Source organism: Sporothrix brasiliensis (assembly GCF_000820605.1).
Source record: "Sporothrix brasiliensis 5110 chromosome Unknown Cont20, whole genome shotgun sequence".
In the NCBI taxonomy this organism is placed as follows: domain Eukaryota; kingdom Fungi; phylum Ascomycota; class Sordariomycetes; order Ophiostomatales; family Ophiostomataceae; genus Sporothrix; species Sporothrix brasiliensis.
Window position 1 is genome coordinate 3,464,290 of NW_024467139.1, and position 21,231 is coordinate 3,485,520.

The 21,231-nt window shown below is 52.5% G+C and overlaps 3 protein-coding genes across 3 annotated transcripts; 2 read left to right on the forward strand and 1 right to left on the reverse strand.

The window, feature by feature from the left end:
• Window positions 1–359: 359 nt before the first annotated feature.
• SPBR_06594 (cortical actin cytoskeleton protein vip1) lies at window positions 360–3,106 on the forward strand (the record flags this gene model as incomplete). Its single annotated transcript, XM_040764850.1, has 4 exons — window positions 360–1,891; window positions 1,954–2,038; window positions 2,312–2,575; window positions 2,747–3,106. The coding sequence occupies 4 exons, from the start codon at window positions 360–362 to the stop codon at window positions 3,104–3,106; spliced, it is 2,241 nt and encodes a 746-aa protein (XP_040616929.1).
• Window positions 3,107–6,162: 3,056 nt separating this feature from the next.
• Window positions 6,163–7,245, forward strand: SPBR_07524 (uncharacterized protein; the record flags this gene model as incomplete). The annotated part of the gene is made up of 1 exon (XM_040765778.1): window positions 6,163–7,245. One exon carries the CDS (start codon window positions 6,163–6,165, stop codon window positions 7,243–7,245), a length of 1,083 nt encoding a protein of 360 aa, XP_040616930.1.
• A 10,693-nt stretch (window positions 7,246–17,938) lies between these two features.
• On the reverse strand, window positions 17,939–19,471 carry SPBR_07150 (zinc-finger protein CreA/MIG; the record flags this gene model as incomplete). Its single annotated transcript, XM_040765404.1, has 1 exon — window positions 17,939–19,471. The coding sequence occupies one exon, from the start codon at window positions 19,469–19,471 to the stop codon at window positions 17,939–17,941; it is 1,533 nt and encodes a 510-aa protein (XP_040616931.1).
• Window positions 19,472–21,231: the final 1,760 nt, after the last annotated feature.

Consider the following 21,231-nt stretch of genomic DNA (forward strand, 5'->3'; position numbering starts at 1 on the left):
GGAGCTGCATCAGAATCAAAACAGTTTCGTGCCCCTATTTGAGGTTTCTATCCTCGTCGTTGTTCTATCGGCTGCTTCGGTGCTGTTATATGTCCTTATCCAATCCCTCCAGCGCCTCTTATTCCCGTCTTACACCATTTTGGAAATCACACAATCGCGATTTTGCACATGCCGAGAACTACCGCGTAATTACAGGCACACACTCTTTGTTGAAGCTCGCCATCGACTCTCGTGACTCAATCTCGACGAATTCATAAACAAGGCATTATTTCGACCGACAAAGCTGTTCAAGAGACATCTTTACCTTTTCCTAGTATTCCCGATACATTGGTCGCGTGCCAGGGTACAACAGACCAACTATGACGACGATGAACAGCACGGCTACCACCGGCCCAGCAGCGGCCGCGGCTGCAGAACCAGCGTCTGCATCTGCAGTGGCCTACAAGGACGGCGTGCTGACTGTCTCGGAGCATCGCATTCGCGAGGATGAGATTCTGTTCATCGTACGCCACCAACAGAATGCAAGCCAACCCAAAGAATACCATGTGTGCTGGCTGCGCGAGCCAGCAGCCCCCGCTGCGGGCACAGTGTCTACATCATCAAGCGACGACGCTCAACAACCGCCACCTCCTCCTCCTTTTGCCTTCCACACGACTGTGCTCGATGAATCAGCCGCACACAAGCTACCAGCCGACGTGCTGAGGCGGCACCTTCTGGCCGACATTGCTCCTATTTTCAGAGAGGACACTGCGGTCCCGTCTGCCTCTCCCTCTTCTTCCTCCTCGTCTCTGCACGTGATCGTCTCGACACTGTCCGGGCTGGGCCAAGCGCAGGCGTTCTACGATGAAGTCTTGAAGCCGCTGCTGGGCGTTTTCGGCCTCACGGCCGTCTCCGGCAGCGGCAGCGAAAATGTCCCAGACGGCCAGAAATCATACAATTTGCTCGTAACGAGCAGCTCTCGCTCCATCGCGGAGTTTTCTCAGACGCTTCAAAAGCCGCCTGCGAGCGGCACGGATGCACCACCTACGATTGTTCTCCTGAGTGGAGATGGCGGCGTTGTGGACTTGTTAAACGGTGTGGCCATGCAGAGCGATGACGTCGATCCTCGGCAGCTCCCAGCTATTGCCCTGCTGCCGCTCGGCACCGGAAATGCGCTGTTCCACTCCCTACATCGGCCGGACTACCTTGCTGCTGCTGCTTCCGCCGCTGCCACGGGGCCGTCGTCGTTTGTCCTTGGTCTGCGTTCTCTTGTCAAAGGCCGTGCCGCACCTCTTCCCAATTTTGAAGCCCGTTTCTCTCCCGGTTCGCACACGGTCAGCTACTCGCTGCAGGAGGAGGCAGGCCAAGAGGCCGCGCTCAAGGAGCAGGCTGAGAACGTCGAGCTATTGCGCGGCGCTATCGTCGCCAGCTACGGCTTCCATGCCCAACTTGTCTGGGAGAGCGATACGCCCGAGTACCGCAAGCACGGCGACAAGCGCTTCGGCATGGCCGCACAAGAGCTGCTCAAGACGTCGCATGCCTACGATGCGGATGTCACTCTCACTGAGATTGATAAGGACGCACCGCGCAGTCTCGGCCATCGCTTCAACTACATCCTGGCGAGCATGGTCTCCAACCTGGAAAAGACATTTACCATCTCGCCCGCGAGCGAGCCACTGGACGGCCAGCTCCGGCTGGTGCACTTTGGCGACGTCGGTGGTGCCAGGACCATGGACATTATGATGGCGGCCTACAACAACGGCGCTCACATCGGCATGAGCTGGACGAAAGAAGCCGAGGGCAAGGATGCCAATGGCGAGGTAAAGGCACAGACTGAGGAGAGCGTTGGATATGACGCCATCGACGAGCTGCAGGTCGACGTGCTCGAGCAAGACGCACGCTGGCGGAAAGTGTAAGTTCGCAGCTGTGCTTTAATCTCGAAATCTGTTTCCGCGTATGTACTAATTCTCCTAGATGCATCGACGGAACAATCGTGGAAATCCCACAAGGCGGGTGGATGAAGGTGCGCAAGGCCTCGAAGCCTGTGCTTCAGATCATTGTGAATACGCAATGATTTGTTTTTATTGCATTTGAAGCCACGAAGCCACGAAACCACATCGCTGCTCAGCGCCTATTACAGCAAACACAACAGAAACATGACACAGACATGAGTTGAATAGAAGAATGAACATTAGATTTTTGGATAATTGTGGCCGTTTACTTGGTACCGATTTGCATTACAAGCCATTAGCCATTATCATAACCGCCCTCCTTCACCTAACTGCTAACCATTTCAAGACACCAGCAGCTTCTTGACCCTCTTCTCCAACAGATCTTCAAACTGCTGCACGCCGCCGTCGAGCAGCGTCAACTTGCCCATCCGCAAGCGATAGACGAGCTTTCTTCCACCAGGCCCATCCTCCCCTACTGCATCGTCGTGGCCACTGCCGTCATCGTCAGATCCCGAGCCTGCCACAATGTCAACCTCGCCTTCTATGGCACCCCGCATAAACCAACGGTCGTGCGACACGAGCACCACCGCGCCCGGCCACGTCCGCAGAGCTTGCCGCAGCGCTGTACTCGTCTCATAATCCAGGTGAGTCGTGACCTCATCTAGCACCAAGCACTGCGGACTCTGCCACAGCAGTCGTGCCAGTGCGCATCGCACAAGCTGTCCGCCCGACAGCCGCCGCAGCGGTGTGTCTGATGCTAGACGACCCGGCAGACCCAGCTCACCAAGAAGAGCACGGAGGTCGCCTTCGGATAGTTGCCCGGCGGCATCGCGCATGAGAAGGCTGAGAGCCGTCATTGGGGCTTCGTCTTGGTTGTCGATGTCGAGTGCGCGGATAGCATCGACGGCATCTTGTGCATAGTACGCGAGACGAAGCCTCGGGTGCATCGTCACGGTTCCCTTGGTTGGCTTGAGGCGGGCCTGGCCACCAGCACCGGCGCTGATACTGTCTTCGCCCACAAGCAAGCGGATGAGCGTCGATTTTCCCGCTCCATTAAGTCCTACAATGCCGATGCGGTCGCCCATGTGTACGTTGAGGTTGACCGTGTCCAGCGTCCACGGTGGCGGTTCCTGGTTTCGTTTTACAACACCGTACCGGAAGCAGACATTGTCTAAACTTAGCAGCGCACCGGGGAACCGGAGGTCGGGTGGCTCGGGTAGCACAATGTGCATCGCCCGCGCCTCAGTCGGCACGTCGATTTCGTTCCGCCGAGTGAGGTGAAACCCAGGCATGTCGCGGTTCAGCTTGAAGCGATGACCCTTGGCATTGGTCTCGAGCCCCCAACGGTCGTCGAGTTTCTTCTGGCGCATCTTGGCCTGCCGGATGCGAGTGTCATCATTGTTCTTCTTGCCCTCGCGCATGTTTCGCTGGATTGTCTCCTGCAAATGCGCTCGCTGTCGGTCCTGGGCATCCTTGATCTTGTGCAGATGATGCCGAGACTCGGCCTGTGCCGCCTCGTATGATGGCAGGTCGCCTGTGTAGTACGAAAGTGCCTTCTCTTGGAGCAAGATGAGATGATCTGCGGCAGAACTGACAAAATCTCGGTCGTGCGATACGAGAACGAGGGTCGGTGGTGGCCGTGCCGGCTCACCGCCTGTCGTCGTGCCATCCAAGCCTCCTTCACCACTGCCTGCCAGCAAGAACTTTTGCAGCCATACAATGCCCAGCATGTCCAGAAAATTGGTTGGCTCGTCCAGCAGCAGGATATCCGCGTCCGACAGCAGCGCCGCTGCCAGTGCCGTGCGCATCCGCCAGCCACCCGACAGGTCGCTGACGGCCTTGGATGTTGCCATGGTATCGCTGAAACCCAGGCCGGCCAAGATGCTCCTGGCACGAGCCTCGATGTGCGCCAGCCGTGCCGGCTCAGCCTGGATCTGCAGATCCGCAAGCAGGTCCGCTGCTTCCTGAGTTTCGGCTTGCAATGTATCGGCAGCAATATCGGCGTCAACCTGCTGCCAGGCCTCCGTGGCGTCAGCAACGGTCTTCTCAAGCGCTGTTAGAGCTTTCCGGGCCTGCATGCCGCGAGCGCCGCTGCGCAGGCGGGCGTTCTTGTCGAGGACAAAAAGGCGCTTCTGCAAGCGGTCATGCCGCAGCTTGCGCAGAGCACGGAGGGCCGCGTATCTATCCTTGCCGTCGTCCTCCGCTGCACAGGTATCAACGCCGTTTGATAAAACTAGACGCGTTAGTCTCACAAGGTTCTTTTTTTTCTTCTTTTTCTACTGGCAGTAGCACAACATACGCTGTATCTCTTTCTCGAGTTCGTCTTTCGCTGTGGCTCGCTCGATAACCTCTTCTAGGACTGTGCGGCGATTGTCCTTGGCATCGGCCCCATCTCGGCTGTCGTTGGTCTGCTGCAGGATGGAAATGCGGGCCTCCTCCGGGATACCGGGGATCAACTTCTCAGCAATGGCGCGAAGAAGAGCTACGATGTTAGCGATGTGGACCGTCTCTGCTTCCAACTTTATTGCAAATCCGGTTCTACTTACTAGACTTGCCAGTGCCGTTGCGGCCGATGAGAGCATATCGTTCGCCGGCCTTGAGCCGCAGCGTTGCATCGGACAAGATCTCAATGCTGTTACCTCGAGCCGCCTTGCCTTTGGCTTTTGTCGTGCCTGCTGGCGGACCGGCCGAGACAGCGATACTGAGGCCTTCGACATCGAGCTGCAGGTAGGTCAATATTTCTCCTTCCACTTTGTTCGTGGCTGCAAATAAGAGCTTACCTCACGATAATTTGGGCTCTCAACCTGGAAGCGGGTCTGTTTGCAGGAGACCTGGATGGCCGACACTGAATCTGAGTTCATGGACGTCATCGCTATGCTCGATATTGCGAACGACGACAAGGAAACGGTATCAAGAAGAACGAATCTGAGCACCGTGAGGCCTATGGTCTCTTCCTGTATATTCTCGTTTGGGCCGTGTCGACAACTTATAAGGAAGGACAAAGATAGACTTCCAGTCGACTTTTATCGATGCTTTAAGTACAACTGAATCGACCAAACCGATTAACACCGCCCCTGACTAGAATGCCCGTCAACAAATGGATCGTTAATTTGGTGACCCTCTGCAATCCGCATTACAAGAAAACGCAATGCCGACGTGGTCACATCCGAGTCGCCGCCAAGTAAAAGGTAGGATGTCGACAGGGTTTGTTCCAGGCCCACCTCGTCTTTCAGACCATTTTTTCCTTTTGTTCTAGTGGCCTCCAGTCTTGGTTTTTGCCATTCAGGATGCATCATTGGGAACGCTAGTGAACAAAGCTCGTGGAGCTCGCCGTTTCAAGAAAGAAACTGCGCTGTCACAGCACAGAGGACAATGACGAAATCCCAATTGCCTCGGCGGGGTAGCAGTAACGTTTACGGGCCATGCCGCTCGGCGTGGCCACTAGACTGCAAGGTAGGTTGGAAGAAAGAGTGCATTAAAAATGCGGCCTGGCCGTTCTGAGTCACCGGGTCTGCCGCTTGAGTCAAGCGCTATATAAATGCGTGTCGGGCACATTTGCAACGCCTCAAACAGCGGCCAACATGGAGTGCGAGATCGAGGCTGAGCCCTCCTGATGAAATTGAGGAGTGATGGACGAATGGAGAAGGTGAAAGGGCCTTCCTTGCAATTAAGCAAATGGTACAGGTACAGTAGGCGAAGTATTTTGCTTGGTGTTTCGAGCATCTCGTTTTGGCTTTATTTTCTTCGCATAGTTTTGCATTCATCCGCTGCGGCAAAGCTGACCTCGACCGGTAGTTGGAATGCGGATGGGCGGATGGTCCGCGACGATGGCGACACTGGCTGTCGCAACACCTGGGCAATTTCAGGCAAAGTTGTGCGGCGAAGAATGCAGAAGTAGTGTCGCGACAGTCGCACAGTTATGTTGTGTTTTCGAGTGAATAAGAGCAAAGACAGCAATCGACTCGATCAACTACTGTTCGTCGAGGAGATGCCACCGGACTGAGACATGGCCATGTTGGCCACCATTGCAGCGCTGCTGGCTGTTCTAGCCTTGGGCATGCAAATCTTCGCCTCCTTGATTCGCAATGACGAACAGATTCGATCGCGGACCCATTCTTCGAAAAGCTGGCAGCGTTGGTCTGGGGCTATTTTACGGTAAGATTGTCGACCTCCCATATGGTCTGGAAGATCGTCCTGCGGATTCTGCCAAACCTCGTGGAGGTCTAACACGATGTTCACTGACAACAGCAGTCAGACGAAATACGGTGATGGCAACTCGGCAGACGATAAGAACACCTCGGTCTCGGCGTGCTTGACAGAGCGAACATCACCAGCATGGCAGCAACCTCCCGACCAACCATGGTACGAGCTCCGAACCTCACCCGGCAAGGGCATCGGGGCATTCGCAACACGGCGGATCCCAAAGTACACGCGCGTGTTAGTCGAAGCACCCCAGTTCGTCGTCGTGCCTCCAGGGCCAACGCGCTCATCTTCAACGACATCACCCTCGTTTGCGCCGCGGACGTCCAGCGGCGGAGACATTGTGTCCCAGATCCAAACCAGCTTCGAGAGGTTGTCACCCGCCAACCAAGCAATCTTCGAGGCATGCCACGAGCATCGCTTTCCCGGCGAGCCGGACAGCGGCCGTGCGTTTTATATTTTCCGCAGCAACGCGTTCAGCATCGTGCCTGTCGATGTGCGAGACACTGGTCGCTGGGGCATGCACTGGGGCATGTTCCCTCGCATGGCGCGGCTCAACCACTCCTGCAGGCCCAATGTGGCCAATCTGTGGGTACCGGAGTATTACTGCGGCGGCGGCAATGGCGACGGCGACGGAGACACAGCTCGAGGACACCATGTCGTCTGGGCCACTCGGGACATCGCACCGGGCGAAGAGCTGCTGATCAGCTACGTCAGCCTACTGCAAGACACGGAGGCGCGGCAGCGCAGCCTCATCCAGTTTGGTTTTCGTTGCGACTGCTGTGTCTGCAGCATGGCGCAGGACGGCAACACGAGCCCAGATGATCAGCGCGTGAAGATTGGTCACCTGCTGCGACGGATCCAGGACGTTGTCTGCAACAAGGAAGAGCCTAAGGGGGGCGATATTGAAGACATGGCCATGTTGTTCTGTCTACTGAAAAGCGACGATGGCGGCCTTGCTGGCTACTTGCCCCGGGCATACCGCGTGGTTGCAGCACTGGGCCATCTCGCTATGGAAATCAGCATCACCAGCACCGACATTTGGCGGATACAGTCGTGGGAAGCGGAAGAACAAGAGCTTGTTCATAGTATACTATCGACAGACGGTGGTTGACGACCCGGAGCAACTATGCTCACCGCATTTTCTCTGCTTGGGATCCTGCAGCAGGTACACTTGCGCAATCCATATCTCGCATTTCACAATACGTGCCAGCTGCAGTGACTGATAGTTCACGGCACTCATCACTATAAACGGCAGCGGGAGAACAGACAAGAACCTCTGTCATGCCACAACCAATAGGTCTGTGGAGTCTTGGGGGATAAGCAACTTGAACGACAACAAAAAGAGACCAGACGTTAGCGGACAAACAGGATGCGCAACGACGAAACGAATTGGCGGAACTCAGGCAAAGCGATCACGGTTCTGATAGCGAAAGGCCGTGGATGGAAGACAAGATGCACACCGCAATTTCGAGAGGTACAAGTGTCCTTAGTTTTTTTTTTTTTTTTTTTTTTTTTTTTTTTAAAAAAAAAAAGAAAGTAAGGCCATGAACAAGAGGCGTGCGACAGGACGAATTGACGACATCAGTGCCAACGCATCCGCTTGGAGATATATTGTGCCTCCCCCGCCTTTTCATTAACGATATGGCGCGTACGTCGTACCTTCCATCCGAATGTACACCCTCGCTATCGTTCCTCTCCCTTTCCCGTCCGCTCCCCCATTTTCCCGCTCTCACCGAGAATCTGCACGTTCCCATGTTTGCTGTTCGGGGAACACGGCTGGTTCCCGTCCTTGCCTCCCACTCTAATCTCTTTTATCGTGCAAGATCAGTGAAGACAGTGATGCCCCTGGCCACATCGTATTTCTGTATGTTCTGTACGTCGTATCCGTTCCGTATTCCAGCCCGTCTTCATCTATTTTTTCTGCATGCTTCCCAATTGAGATGTCGTTCTTGTATATTGTTCTCGTAAGGCGGAAATGACCGGTCAGATTTTTTTCAAAATATATTGGTTGTGTTTCGTTTCTCCCGTTCCCATATCTCCGTCCCTTTTTGTTCGCACCCCTTCTCTCGCTCTCTCCGTCGCAATTTGCCTTCATTTGTTGCCGCGTTCTCCCTCCCAGGGGAACGTGCAGGGAGGGAATCACTTCCCGTCTTTGACGAGAAACGGCAAATTCAGGAGGCAAAGACACCGCCAGCAAGCGAAGGTACAGATGGCGAGATAGGGAGCCTTGTCTTGGCATACTTCGTGTAGGGTGTCTCTAGTATCGGGTCTTCTTGTTACCTCTATGTGCTGTTATCTTTCACCATTCTCCCATTCTCCATCCATCGTCTTGTCTTTCCGTGTTTTCTGGTTTTCTGCATTGCATGTGTACACCTTACGTCCGTGCCGTCTTCTGTCCCGCACTTTTTTTTTTCTTGTTTGAGAATCGTGTCTCTGCTTCGACATACGCATTGCGTGCGTTTGCGTGCATATCAGACAGCGTCAACCTGCATATGAAAAATGCTACGCCATCAAGGTAGAGTGTACATAGCATGCTGCGAGGCTCTGGAAGAGTTCCTGATGATCACGTCTTTGATTTTTATAAATAAACTGACCGCAAAGAGATGGCTGCAGACAGCTGCGCATGCATACAAAGTACGTTGGGGTGTCACAACAGGAAGTTGGCTAGGTAAAGACAGCAGTAAATACGAGACGATTCTACGGTGTACATTGCAATTTGTCTTTTACGTTGCTCTTGTTATTGTCGTGTTCATGGGAGTCCTTCTTCATGTCCACTGTACACGTGAATTCTTTATCTTTGCTCGACGTCTGATTCGTCATTCCCACAGCCTATCAACGCGCCCACGCGGCAGAGAACCAAAGAGGTCCGACCAGAACCAGACACGGCCGAGCAGGACCAAGCAGGACCAGACGGGCCACGTTGTGCACCAGCGCTTTCCCGATGGATGCTGTCCAGGCGTTTTCATCTTGCCGTGTGGAAGGGGACGTAAGATGCACGTAAGATGCACGTTCCGATGAACTCGCCCAGAAAATGACTGCAAATGGGACAAACACCGTGATCGCACCGTTTGGCGTCCTTTCTTTTTCACGAAATTTTGTAACAAAGCAAAAAACACGTATGCACTGAGAATTATCAAAAAGAATAGCTTCCCCTTGAAGGTGGAAATAGGAAAGCTCATCAACACCAAGCCATTCGCAAGTCTGCTGTATTGAGATGAACATGGGAATGATATACAGACTAAAGTACAAACTATGAATTAACTGGTACAATATCGTGTCACAGCATGTACTTGAATCGAGAATAATTGTATGCCAAAACAAGGCTGCCACTTCTTTACGTCGGCAGCCTTTCGGTTTCTCCTCACTTGCATTTGATTAATTCACTGCATATCGTCGTATGCGACATGCACGAAACCGGTTGTGGTCCAACAAGCAGACGACACTTTGGTAAGAGATACGGCACGAGCATACCAGGACAAGGCGGACAGCAGATACACCATACGAGGAGGGCCGAGTAAAACACGCTGTTATTCTCGTTGAAAATAGAAATCGCGGTAGATGGTGTTGGGGACCCGTCTCTGGCTGTCGTGTCTGCCTTGCCTGGCCTGCAGACAATCTACTACGCATATAAACAGCACCTGCGGCTATGCATCCCGGGGCAACTTGGGACGGGATGGAAGGGCGAGAAGGGCGGCTGCGTGTTCTTGCGACGTAATCTGCATAGGCTGTGTATGTGAAGTGGTTGTGGAGTGTGCGTGGACTTCTCATGCCCCTTTCCGGCTGTTCTTGGCGAAAATGAAACAGACAGTGTTGGGGGCGGAAATGCAATATCGTAAACGAGTCTTCTATTGGGGGAACCGGTTGTGAACTGGACATGTTCATGGTGCGCATCTGCAATGATCAGGGACGTAGTGCACATGAGAGTTATGTACCTATCGACGACGCTGGCGGGCCTGCAATTGTTTGTTATCATTTAGCCGAAGAAGCGTCTGGTCTTTCCATCTCCCCAACCAGATCCGTCATCGTTTTCTGTTTGTTTTTTGTTTGTTTTCTGTTTGTTTTTTGTTTGTTTTCTGTTTGTTTTTTGTTTGCTTTCTGTTTTGTTTTGTATCGTCTCCTTTTCTCCCTCCGTTCCCAAAACGTGCTTCATCTCATGCAATTTGTAGATAAGGATTTATATAGACTCCTAATGGCGGCTGTTAAGGTTAATCCGGACTTGCCTCTGTCTACCGAACAGACCCAACAAAACAAAAACGTCTCCCGCTGCTGATTGATACGTCGACCTCTCTCTCACCCCGCATAGCAAACCGGGGAAAAGAATGACACCATCGTCTCTCTGCCCCGTGGTGCCCTTGTCTTGTACGGTGTATATTCAACGTCTGCCGCTCGTCTTTTGTTGCTCATCTGGATGTTTGTTTTCTGGGTCGTCGTCGGAAGTGCACATATATTCATATATTGGCCCATAGTAGGTGTTCCTATAGGGGGGGAAGGCATGGCTCTTACCCAAAATACGGAGTACTGCTGCACCGGACACTATGGACAACAATCAAAAAGACAATAAAAACGACAGGCCCGTCTCGGCGTTGGCCAAGTTCCCGGGTCTCCGGGTAGTTTATTTTTGGGGCGAAGCGAGAGGAAGGCCATACGAGGGTATTAATATATATATAATATTTACGAGAGGGCGAGAACGCAACAATTTGTACGGAGTACTCTGCGTTCTTTTAAGAGCGGCACTCTCTTATAATGGTAGGCAGCAATCTGATGCATGGTGTGTTCCTGGTACATCTTTACTTCCTCGGCTACGAGAGACGGGTCCAGTTAAGGGAACTACGCAGGAACCTCGTGGTAAAACATGTCTGTCTTTCGCTTCGGTCAAGGATGATATATGCTACGTGCCCACGACTCGCGCGTTAAAGTCGACAGAGATAGCGGCAACGGCACTTCATCGAGGTCTTTGAGGACCGTTTAAGTGGCATCCAAGCTGAGCTTGCAATACTCTCACCAGTTTAATTCAACCCATTTTCGATATACTTTCTTTCAAGATAAAGGAAACCTTTATTAAAATGTAAAGTTGCAACAAATAGAGATATATATTAACCAAAGGGACAAAGGGACAAAACTGAAAGGATTCAACGACCTCCCGTTAATAAAAAGAAAAAAAAATGGATATTAAAATATTAAAGTCGACAAAAACGTACAGCAGCGGGTATTCGCTGGTCGTCACCGACCCAACTACTAATCCGCCGATTATTGGTTTGACTAGGGGAGAGCGGACGGGATCCCGTATTTTCCAATATCTATGGCCGTACGTGGAATACAATGGAACTAAGATTTCTTATATGGGGGAGTTCCACTTCGCTCCCGTCACCGATTCGCGACAAGCCAACTAACGAAGCGTAGGCCAGACACCACGAATAATGATTTATAAAGCACCCCGTCGTCACCCTCACTTATTCTTACCTTTCTTTGAGAGGTAAAGAGTAGTTAAGAGACGAAGATGTTCATTACTCCATAATACATAAAGAAACGAAGGGGAAACAAAATAATACAAAAATTAAAGCAGAAAAAGTGTAAATCCATACAACCCGGCTCTCCTTCTGTCTTCCCCGCCCGACAGTCAAATAGGGAGGCATGGTGGCGGCGCGACCTAGGTCCACCCGGGGAAGCGGCAAAGGAAGAAAAAGAGGCAGGGGTTTACTATGCTAGGGTGTGGGATAACAAGAGACAAGACAGGATGCCTTGGATTCGGTGGTGTGCCAGACAATAAAAAGGGGCCGAAAAGAAGGCCAGCAACGTAAGACATAAATCACCAAATATCGACAAGAGGGACGCGGGCTGAGAGCTGAAAACTAAAAGACGGAAGCTAAATATTGAAGGCGGATATGGTGGCGAGGGAAAAAAAAATAATAAACAAAAGAGGCCAGGAAACCAAAGATGGGGATCAACACAAGATGCAGTACGGACGACTAGTGAGATATGTCGCAGACTGGACTCACATGTATCAGCTTGGTGCTGGGGCCTGAAGACTGTATGCCGGGCTCGCCGTTGGCTTATGCACACATACAAACGACGTGTATTACTTCCTGCACCCCCTCCAGGTCACTCGTGCATTGATTCGTGCATACTCCGTACATATACGCCAAGCTGCATACGCCTTTTTTCGACGGGCTGTTCTTTGGTGATTCAGTGCTCTTTGCTGCCTCCAACCAAAAGCATTGGTTCTACACCTTTGCCCTCTCTCCTGCTCTCATTCGCCATTGCAAACTCTCCCTTGGCGACTCCGTCGTATACATGTGCCGTTTCAGCTGGCAAAATGAGGAAGAACGCCTCACCGCTAGATGACAGATGATTTTGATAGCTCGTAATCGTACTTTTTAACTGGTGAAGAGGGTTCCGCTGCGAAACAGTAGAAGACACAATGCATAGCATGAAGAAATACGAAAAGTGTTAATAAGGGAGACACTACGGAGTTCTCTTAGTGCGACGGCAACGGCCCGAGGGATCGACACTGTAAACTACGGACTGCTCCACCTGGGGTCGACTGCTGTTACACTTTTTCCGTCTGTCTTCTACCGTTCTTTGTCTGTTCTCTACGAATTACTGTCTTGCTTTCCCAAGCTTGGGCGTCGTACACGTTAGGTACGTCGTATATCTGACTTGCATCGTCGTCGTACAGGGTCACTGTACGATATTCCTTGTGCATAATTCCTCATCGCAGACCGTTTCTTTTTACGTGGTAACACTCTACACAGGACACGCTGGACGCAGTCCGCCTCTTTGGGGCTGAGTATATCATATATCTTGGCCCGAAGCTAAAATGAGGAGAACAAATGGGGCATGTCTATTCCTAGAAACCCTTTGGTTGCGGAAGAGACGGAGACGAGTTCAATGTCATCAAAGAAAGACATGGAAAAGATGTAAGAGTATTTCGTACACGTACATGCAAAACGACAAAACCCTGGCTCGTAACGGCCGTCTGGGAGAAGAGATCCATTTGTGACAGGGGGCCACACCATGGAGGGTTAGGCGAGAATGGGGAGAAGCCAGGGGGGGAAAGGCGTTCCTGCGGAGGCACCGGGGAAGCAGTCCGGGGGACTTCTGATCCCCCCTTTTCTCTGATCCCTATGTATCTTTCAATTCGAGACATGGCTGACTTGTATGCACTTCGTATGGCGTTATGTCTCAAAGGCTTTGACTTCCGTCACCAGCTCAAGGCTCAAGGCAAGACAACAGCGCGTCAATACTTTTGTATTTTGCACTTTGCACACCCCTTTATCACCTTGCATTCGTAATTCTTCTTCTTTTTAGGAGAGCGCCGAATGCGAACGCCCAAGAAAACGGACTTGTCTGTCTCTTCCGTTCCCATTCCGCTATTGCCACTCTTCGGCTGCCGTTTTCTCTCGAAAGTGAACCGTCTCAACAAACGGAGAGGCGTGGGGGCAATGGGCCCCTGTCTCATTTCTGCCCAGAGCAAGGACAAAACAACCACTCCAGATACCCCGATGGTCATCCTCCATGTCAGGTTGCCCCGTATTGCCCCCCATTTACGCAGCACTCCCTACGGATATCAAAAAATGGACACACTCTCACAGACTTCCAAGCATTGCCTCGCACATGAACGAGATGGGCGGGGAGAACAAACGAAATGCAGCTGGCAAAAATGAACCAACAAACGCGAAAGTCGCGCCTTTGTCTGATCAGATGTCGTTCTTTTTTTTTTTTTTTTTTGTCTTGTCTGTCGCCCGCCGAGCGTTCCACGACAAGACAACGAGGTGCCTGGTCACAAAATGTCGGACACGCAATGTCCAACCGTGGTTTGCTTGTTTGTTTATTCGTTTGAGAAAGCTCTGATTTTTGCCTCCCCCCCTTTGTCTTATCCTCCCAAACTTTATCAACCCATGGATAACCGCTACCAGAATCCGCTCGTCCAAAGCCCGTTCTACGGATAAGACGACCGCGAGCCGTAGTTGCAGAGGTCCGAGTTCCGCCTGGTTTGGTTGTGGTCACTGTGTGCGGACCTCATCTCCCCTCACCCGCGAACCAGATGTGCCCTTCTTCGGGTTACCGATTAGCAACGACGTCGTGGACTGCGATATGCCTTACATCGTAGATGGATCTGTGTGGTTTGCGTGAATATTTCTTGATCTACAATGGTCTGATTTTTTTTTTTCGGTTAAGATGCGTTTACATGAAGCATCAGCGTGAAAAGAGGTCTATGTTAGCAGCAGCAGCACAGCAACTAGCACAGTAATACAGCCTTTCAAAAGCACGCCATCGTGTACTGATCAATATGATAGGGTGTCGTTCCCGTCTGCACGGTGTCTTGGCTGTTGCCTTTTTTTTTAAGTCTTTGAAAGAGCAAAATGGCCGTGCGGTCATGAGGCCGTCGCGCTGAACACTGCCCACGTGCCTCTCGCGAGAATTAAAAGTGTGTGTAAATGGTTCAGATGGCAGTATCATCTGTTCTCTGTGTGACTGCGTGGAGCACTCCGCCATGATCGAGCCATATCAGGCGTCATTCAGTCACAGGTACAAAATACGGGAAAACAACGGGATGCCGTTTGCGGGTTACTCTTTGCAGTTTGGTTGTCGCCAGGCCAGCCTGCGACGGCTTGGCTTCCTCAAGGTTCGTCGATGCACATGAGCCCCCAATCCTACAGCATACCCCACGTAAGAAGAGACGGAGGCAAAATGGGAGAGCAAGAGACACGGCATCAAAACCGCCCCCTTGTGATAGCCATCAAAAATGTCACCCACACTTTTTGAGGGTGAGTGAAGGAGATAAAAAAGCCAATATTGCGGGGTGGGGTGGGGGAAAGCAACAAACTGGGAGACTAAGACAAAACAAAAGAGACGTGTTGGACAAGTTCAAAACTACGGTCAGGTCGTGGGAGAAGAAACGTAATTGAAATTTGAAAAAAGAAAAGAGAAAGAAGCAAAAACAAACGAAGCAGCAACTAGCGCCACGATGTTGTTGTCTTGTCACTTTTTTTATTAATTCGTTTCTTTTTTGGGTCCCCTCTTATTTATCTTTTTCTTTGCTTCAGTATTTGGCTTGGTTCTTTTTCACTGTCGGATATCGCGGTGATCACGTTAAACCAACGGGGCAGACAAGAGCTCTCCGTGATGATCCCCTCCAGGTGCAGCAAAGCTGAAAATCGAGATACGAATGCTTTAATCCACTTCATACAGAGGACAAGGCATACAGCTTTGAATACCCCTCCTTTCGAGCTACGGCTGCAGCAAGCGAGCTTCTTTGCTTGAGCTCTGCTCGGCTGCCAGCGGCTCTGTCTGGGCAAATCCAACACATATCAGCTGTCTTCCGCCTCGGTGTCGTGTCCAAGTGCCGTTCAAGTTGGGCGGCCCAATGGATGTTGTCTTCTCGCCCGATATCGTCGTGATCTGTATTGTCCTCGCTCACACAAACACTTTGTTCACACCCCCTCCTAGAACTCTGAACTGGCGGTGAACAGTATGAGGATGCAAAAAAGTGTGTGGCAAGAAAAGATGCAGAAACGCGAGATGCTGGTACACCGCGTTTGCTCTTGGCTTCCGTCGTTTGTCTGCCCCTCCTTTACAAAATAAATAATTAATACACAGAGCCAAACGAGACGGCCGACGTATGTTGCACTTGCTCCCATGTTCTTTTACATCACGAAAATGGAACAGGAAACGATCCCAGACGAACCTCACCTCCTCGTAGGTACGACGTTTCTCCTTGTTGCTCCTTACCGCTCATTACCGTTCCTTGCCCGTCCTTATTCTCTGTCTTACATCTCCACTTTCTCCCTACAAAGTATTCTCCGTGTTCCGTACACATTCTTATACTACTTTGCTCTGGTCTCCTTGGCAGGACAGAGAAATATGTCACGATGATGCCAGTTGCCCCATTGCTTTGAAATTTTGTTGGGCCTTGCAGGATATGGCACTGAAGTGACCTCTTTGGTTGGTTTGTTCCTTGTCAGTTGTATCTGTTTTGTTTTATTTTACCTATTTATTTATTTTTTTTTTTTAAAAAAAAGGAACACCATGTTGCTGCCTCTGCCACACACGTCTGCACCCGCCTGTATCGTCAGGCATTGTAAGAGGAGCCTCACTTCCGTTTACCATCCTACTTTATTTGACGTGGAGCCCTCTTATCTCTGTAGTACTAACTAGAAAAGGGCCACAAAATAGTAATACCAGTAATAGGTGGCGAAAAGTTGATGTTCAATCTGCTGTTTTTAATACAGTGGATTTTCCATTTGCAGGGATTTCAGGTCCCTCTGTCACGTCTTGTTACTGTGTCGTTTGCCTTGTCCTCGGCAGTTGCGGTCCTTTTGTGCTGTCTAGGGGACAGGGGATCTCGTTCTACGGGGAGCCAAAACGTGAAAACCAGGGGCATGCTCCGTCTCTTCGCAGTCCGTACTCCGTCAGTTTGTCCACCCGTACTCCATAGGATGACCCCATTGTGGGAGAAGAAAGTGCAGGAAATACAGCGAGCAAAAAGCGCGACAGGGCGGATGAGGCGGGCAGGGCGTCATAAGCTGCCGAATACCGAACAGAATAGGCCTCTCGCCGAGCAGCGAGAGTGGTCCGCAAATTAGGTGGACAGACACAAAAAGATGCTGCTGGCCACCGTAGTAAGGGGAAGCATTCAGGGGGGGAAAAAAAAGAAGAAAAAAGAATCCCAAATGTCATAAACGAGGAGACGGCAGCAATAACGTGTGACCCTTGCTATTAATATCTTTTGTACCTCGTACTTTGGATGACTTTGGCACTCTCAGTTTACACCTGTTCGGTTGGGGACTGTCTGTTGGCGGAACCATCTCCCAGACATGTGAAAGCGGTTACACACGAAGCAAGGGAGGGCGTGCGCAACACACACTACCTAAACGGCAAAATAAGCACCACATTTAGCACAAGCAAAACCCAAAGGCAAAATAAAAGGAAATCACAGGCTGCCGCTCCCAAAGAAGCGAACAGGGAAGACAGCATTGATCAAAGGGAGAAAGAGTGAGGTGGCTGAGTTTATTTGTTTGTGATGGGGGTGCTATTCCGTTTGTCTGTTGGGATCGAACACGACACAATGTGACATGGCAAGAGATGGGGCGGCGTGGACAAACAAAAGCAGAGGGAGGCACATAAAAGTGCACATGTTGGACGAGGCCATGGATGTCCTCTGTAAACAAATTGTAATTTTTGGCAGTGCTCCTCCCTCCGCTCGCTTGTGTCCGCGTACTCTTCGTCCCTTCAGGTTTACCATGAAAGTCATGGAATCAACTTGAAATGTTGAATTGCGTAATATTGAGTGAAAAAAGAGGACATGCGTGTCCTGGTGAGAAGGGTAGTAAGCTAAGCCAGCAGGATATGAACGCCCAAGTTCGCGTCCCTGCCCAAAATACAGAGGAAAGAAAACAAATAGTCTATAGGTGGTGGTTTCCGTCATCCTTCATCCCATCCCAAAAAAGTCAGATGTCTATAATATTCGCCAAATCCAAAACTGCCCGAAAAAGAAACCGTTTACAAGTAGAGTCGTGAAAATCATCTTCCTGGAGGGGAAGGAGGTTGCTCTGCAGCGCGCGGTTCTCTGGTGGAGAGGCACGTTGTTCGTAGTTCCTCACCAGCCCCCTGTTCGAGCATCTCATAACGAGAAGAAAAAAAAGAGAAAGAAAAGAAAAAAAGCCAAAGCATCCAAAATCCCGGCGCTGGTACATGAAAATAAAATAAATAAAAAAGTATTAGGTAGACTACCGCTGTCGTACGCGGCCTGGTCTGATTGCTCCCTTTGCGTATACAAAGGGAAATCGTTCGAGGGACGCTCATTACATCCGCTCCATCAGGTCGCTTCCCGAGATGCTGTTCGAAGAGGAGCTGCGACCGCTGAGGTTGAAACCGTCGCTCGGCATCAGCAGGTCCGGCACGCCCTTGGTCATAACCTGCGGGACCGGCAGTTTTCTCTGTGAGCCGTCGGTGCGGCTCAGAATGTCGCTCAGAGAGATACCACCACCGCTTGGCTTGGCCGTTGCATTGGCAGGCGTGGGCGCCGTGTATTTCGACGAATCGGGCTGCGGCTCCAGCGGCGCCAGAGCAGGCGTCGTGTGCGAGTGCAGAGACAGTTGGCGGAAAGGCGGCAGCTCATACGTGCTCGAGAACGGACGCAGGCGAGGCGAGTGGGCGGGGGTTGCAAGCGGCGTGTGGTCGGGGGTCGGCGACAGTGAGTCGTGCGAGAACGTCGGCGACGACGGGGCGGTCGAGTTGGGGGAGTTGGGCCGCGAGCGCTTGGCATGACGGTAGGCATGGAAGTGCTCGTCGCCGTTGCCGTTGCCGTTGCCGTTGCCGTTGCCGTTGCCGTTGCTGGCTCCGTGCGGAGCGTGGTGGCCGTCCTCGTGCGAGTGGCTCCGCGACATGTGGTACGCGGACAGCGAGGGCAGGCGCTGCTGCGACGAGTGGTGGTAGCTGCTGTAGTACGACGAAGGCGGGCTCGTGTGGAGACTGCTGCTGCCGTGGTGGCTCGAGTGGTGGCTCGAGTGGTGGTTCGAGTGGTGGTGCAGGTGGTGGCTGTTGCTGTGGCTGTGGTGCCGCGAGGACGAGGGCGAAGAGTAGTGCGAAGGAGGTGCCATGACGGTCTCCCGCTCGACCTGATGCGCAGCCTTGGCCAGCATGGCAATGTCCATGCCCTGGTGGGATTGCTGAGGACTCGTGTTGCCAAACGCGCCGCCGAGACGGCCGTTGCTCGAGCTGCTGCCGCCGAACGAGGGCTTCAGGCCATTGGCCAGGCTGTACGAGGAGTACGTGTGCGGAGGGCTGTGGTTAGGTGAGCCCAGGGCCGAGGGCGGCGCAGAGCGGATGGCCTTGGCACCAGCAGGCGGCGGCATCAGACTCTCGGCGTTGGGGTTGTAGGACGCATGCGGCATGTGCGAGGCCTTGTTGTGGCGGCGCGAGTTGGGGTTGTTGTGTATCCGCGAGTGGCGCGTGAGCTCGTCGGACCGGGAAAAGCGCTTGCTGCAGCCAGGGAACTGGCAGGCGTGGGGCTTCTCGCCCGTGTGAGTGCGGATGTGGCGCGTCTGGTGCTCCAGGCGGTGGAAGGCCTTGTCACAGAGCGGGCACTTGTACGGACGCGGCATCTCTGGCGTTGCGTCCGCGCCTTGGCCGTTGGGGACGGGGCCGTTGGGGCGGATGCTGGTCGAAGACGAGGCGCCCGAGGTGGACTCGGCAGAGCCCATCTCGACGTCGGTCGCCTCGTTCTGAAGCTGGTGGTTCATACTGCTGATGCTACTGCTCGTAGCAGTTGACGACGGCGTAGAGTCGTGGTTCAGAAGGTTGGAAAAATCCACGGCGGACTGTGCTCGCTGCATTGAGGCCGTCGTGTGGTTCCGGGACGGATATCCCAGAAGACAGGCCAGACGAGAACGAAAGGTGAGGACAAATGTTCGACCGTCCCTGGTGACGTTGTGGTCTTGTGTTTTTTTCTTGTGTTTTTTTCTTTCTTTTTCCTTTGCAGAAGAGAGCAACGGGGGGCTTCCTTGCGAAGGTGCGTACGAGGTGGGAGCTGGCTGTGAACACGCTGTGCTCGACAATCGTGATGCTGGATGCGGAGTGATAATCTGGGGTATGCTTGGTGGTGAGGTAAGAGAAGAAGAGAGAAAGAGGAGGGAGAAAAAAAAGAGGAGAGAAAAGAAATAGGATTTCAGAAGACGGGTCTTTTTCTTATGTTTTTCCCAGGGAGAGGGGAGGAGCGGGTACGGTTTTTAAATGGCCTTTTGGGGCAGTAGGCTTGGGATAGGGAAGGCAGAGCCAGCCGGGGTCGGTAGGTAAGGGTCCTGTTTTTTTTTTTTTTTTTTTTTTTTGTTCTACGCTCGCTGTTGTTGTTCGCTGAGTTGGGGGGGTATTGTGGAGGACGGGGGAGCGAAGGAGGAGGGGGTGGGGTGTACGGAGTGGTGTGCGAGCTGGCGTATGGCGGGCGGGTGTGGGTGGCATCTCACAACTGGTTCACTGCGGGTGGGTGTGAGGAAAGAAAGAATGGGGTAGAAGGCCCAGAAGGTACGTACCCTTGTACCACGGGGGGCAGCGCGAGGGGCGTATGGGCTGCTGCTAAGTACGTCGTAGAGGGCAGGAGCGATGGGCGGCGATAGCGTGGGGCGTGGGGCGACAAGGAACGGAGGGAACGAGAAGGAAAAAACGGTGCGTGGCTTCCCCCAATCTGTGATTGCCCGGCCTGCCCAGAAACTGGCAAACTGGGGGCTTTTGTCCAGTCCATAAGTTGTATCTTGCGCATTTTCTCCTATCTTACCCAGGGAAGCGAGCAGACCCCCAGTTACGAGCATCTTAGACGCAGCTCGCCATCGACCAGACGTCCTGGTTCGCTGCGGCCGTTTGCTGAGCTCATTTGTGCTCTGTGAGATACGACGCCTGCTTATGTCCAGCGATCTCGTCCAGTCAAAGGGAAGCACTCAAAAGATACTCCTCGTCAGATACGGAGCTCTGTGGAGTACTCCATCTGGGGTTCTGTTTGGACCTTGTCGGGTAAGGCCTCCCTCCACCCTCGGATTCTTGTCTTGGACCTGAACGTGCAAAGGGAGCCGCAGCCAGGAGGGCCGTTGGCGCGCACAAAACGCGCCTGGTGGACGTTTGTACATTTCCCGATGCATGTCTACTTGCGTCTTATGTGATTGCTCCAGTGGCTCGCGCGACCGCGACTGGCTGGATCCCGTCAGATGGGTGCAATGAGCACGTTTCATTCCAGCTTTGGCTCTCGGTCGGTGATGAGGGTGCTTGCATCCCGGGGGGGGAAGGAAAAAGAAACGACAGGTACTCTCACGCTCCTGCTCCCCCACGAACGTACGGGAAAGGGGGATGGGTCACTTGTTCTGGCCTCTGTGCCGTGCCTCTCCTCCACCACAACGGGGACGAGGTGGGAGAAAGGACGGGATGACTGGCTCGGAGTCGATATTGTGATATGGGTTGTTTCTTGAGCACACTTGTGATTTCTATTTCTGGTCGCGGTCAACAAGCAAACGAGGGGGACAGTTGGACAACAGGCCGTCTCACCTCCTGACCAGGTCTCCCCACGCTTTCTCTCCATCTTTACGCCTCCCCCTGTCCTGGGCGTTGGTCA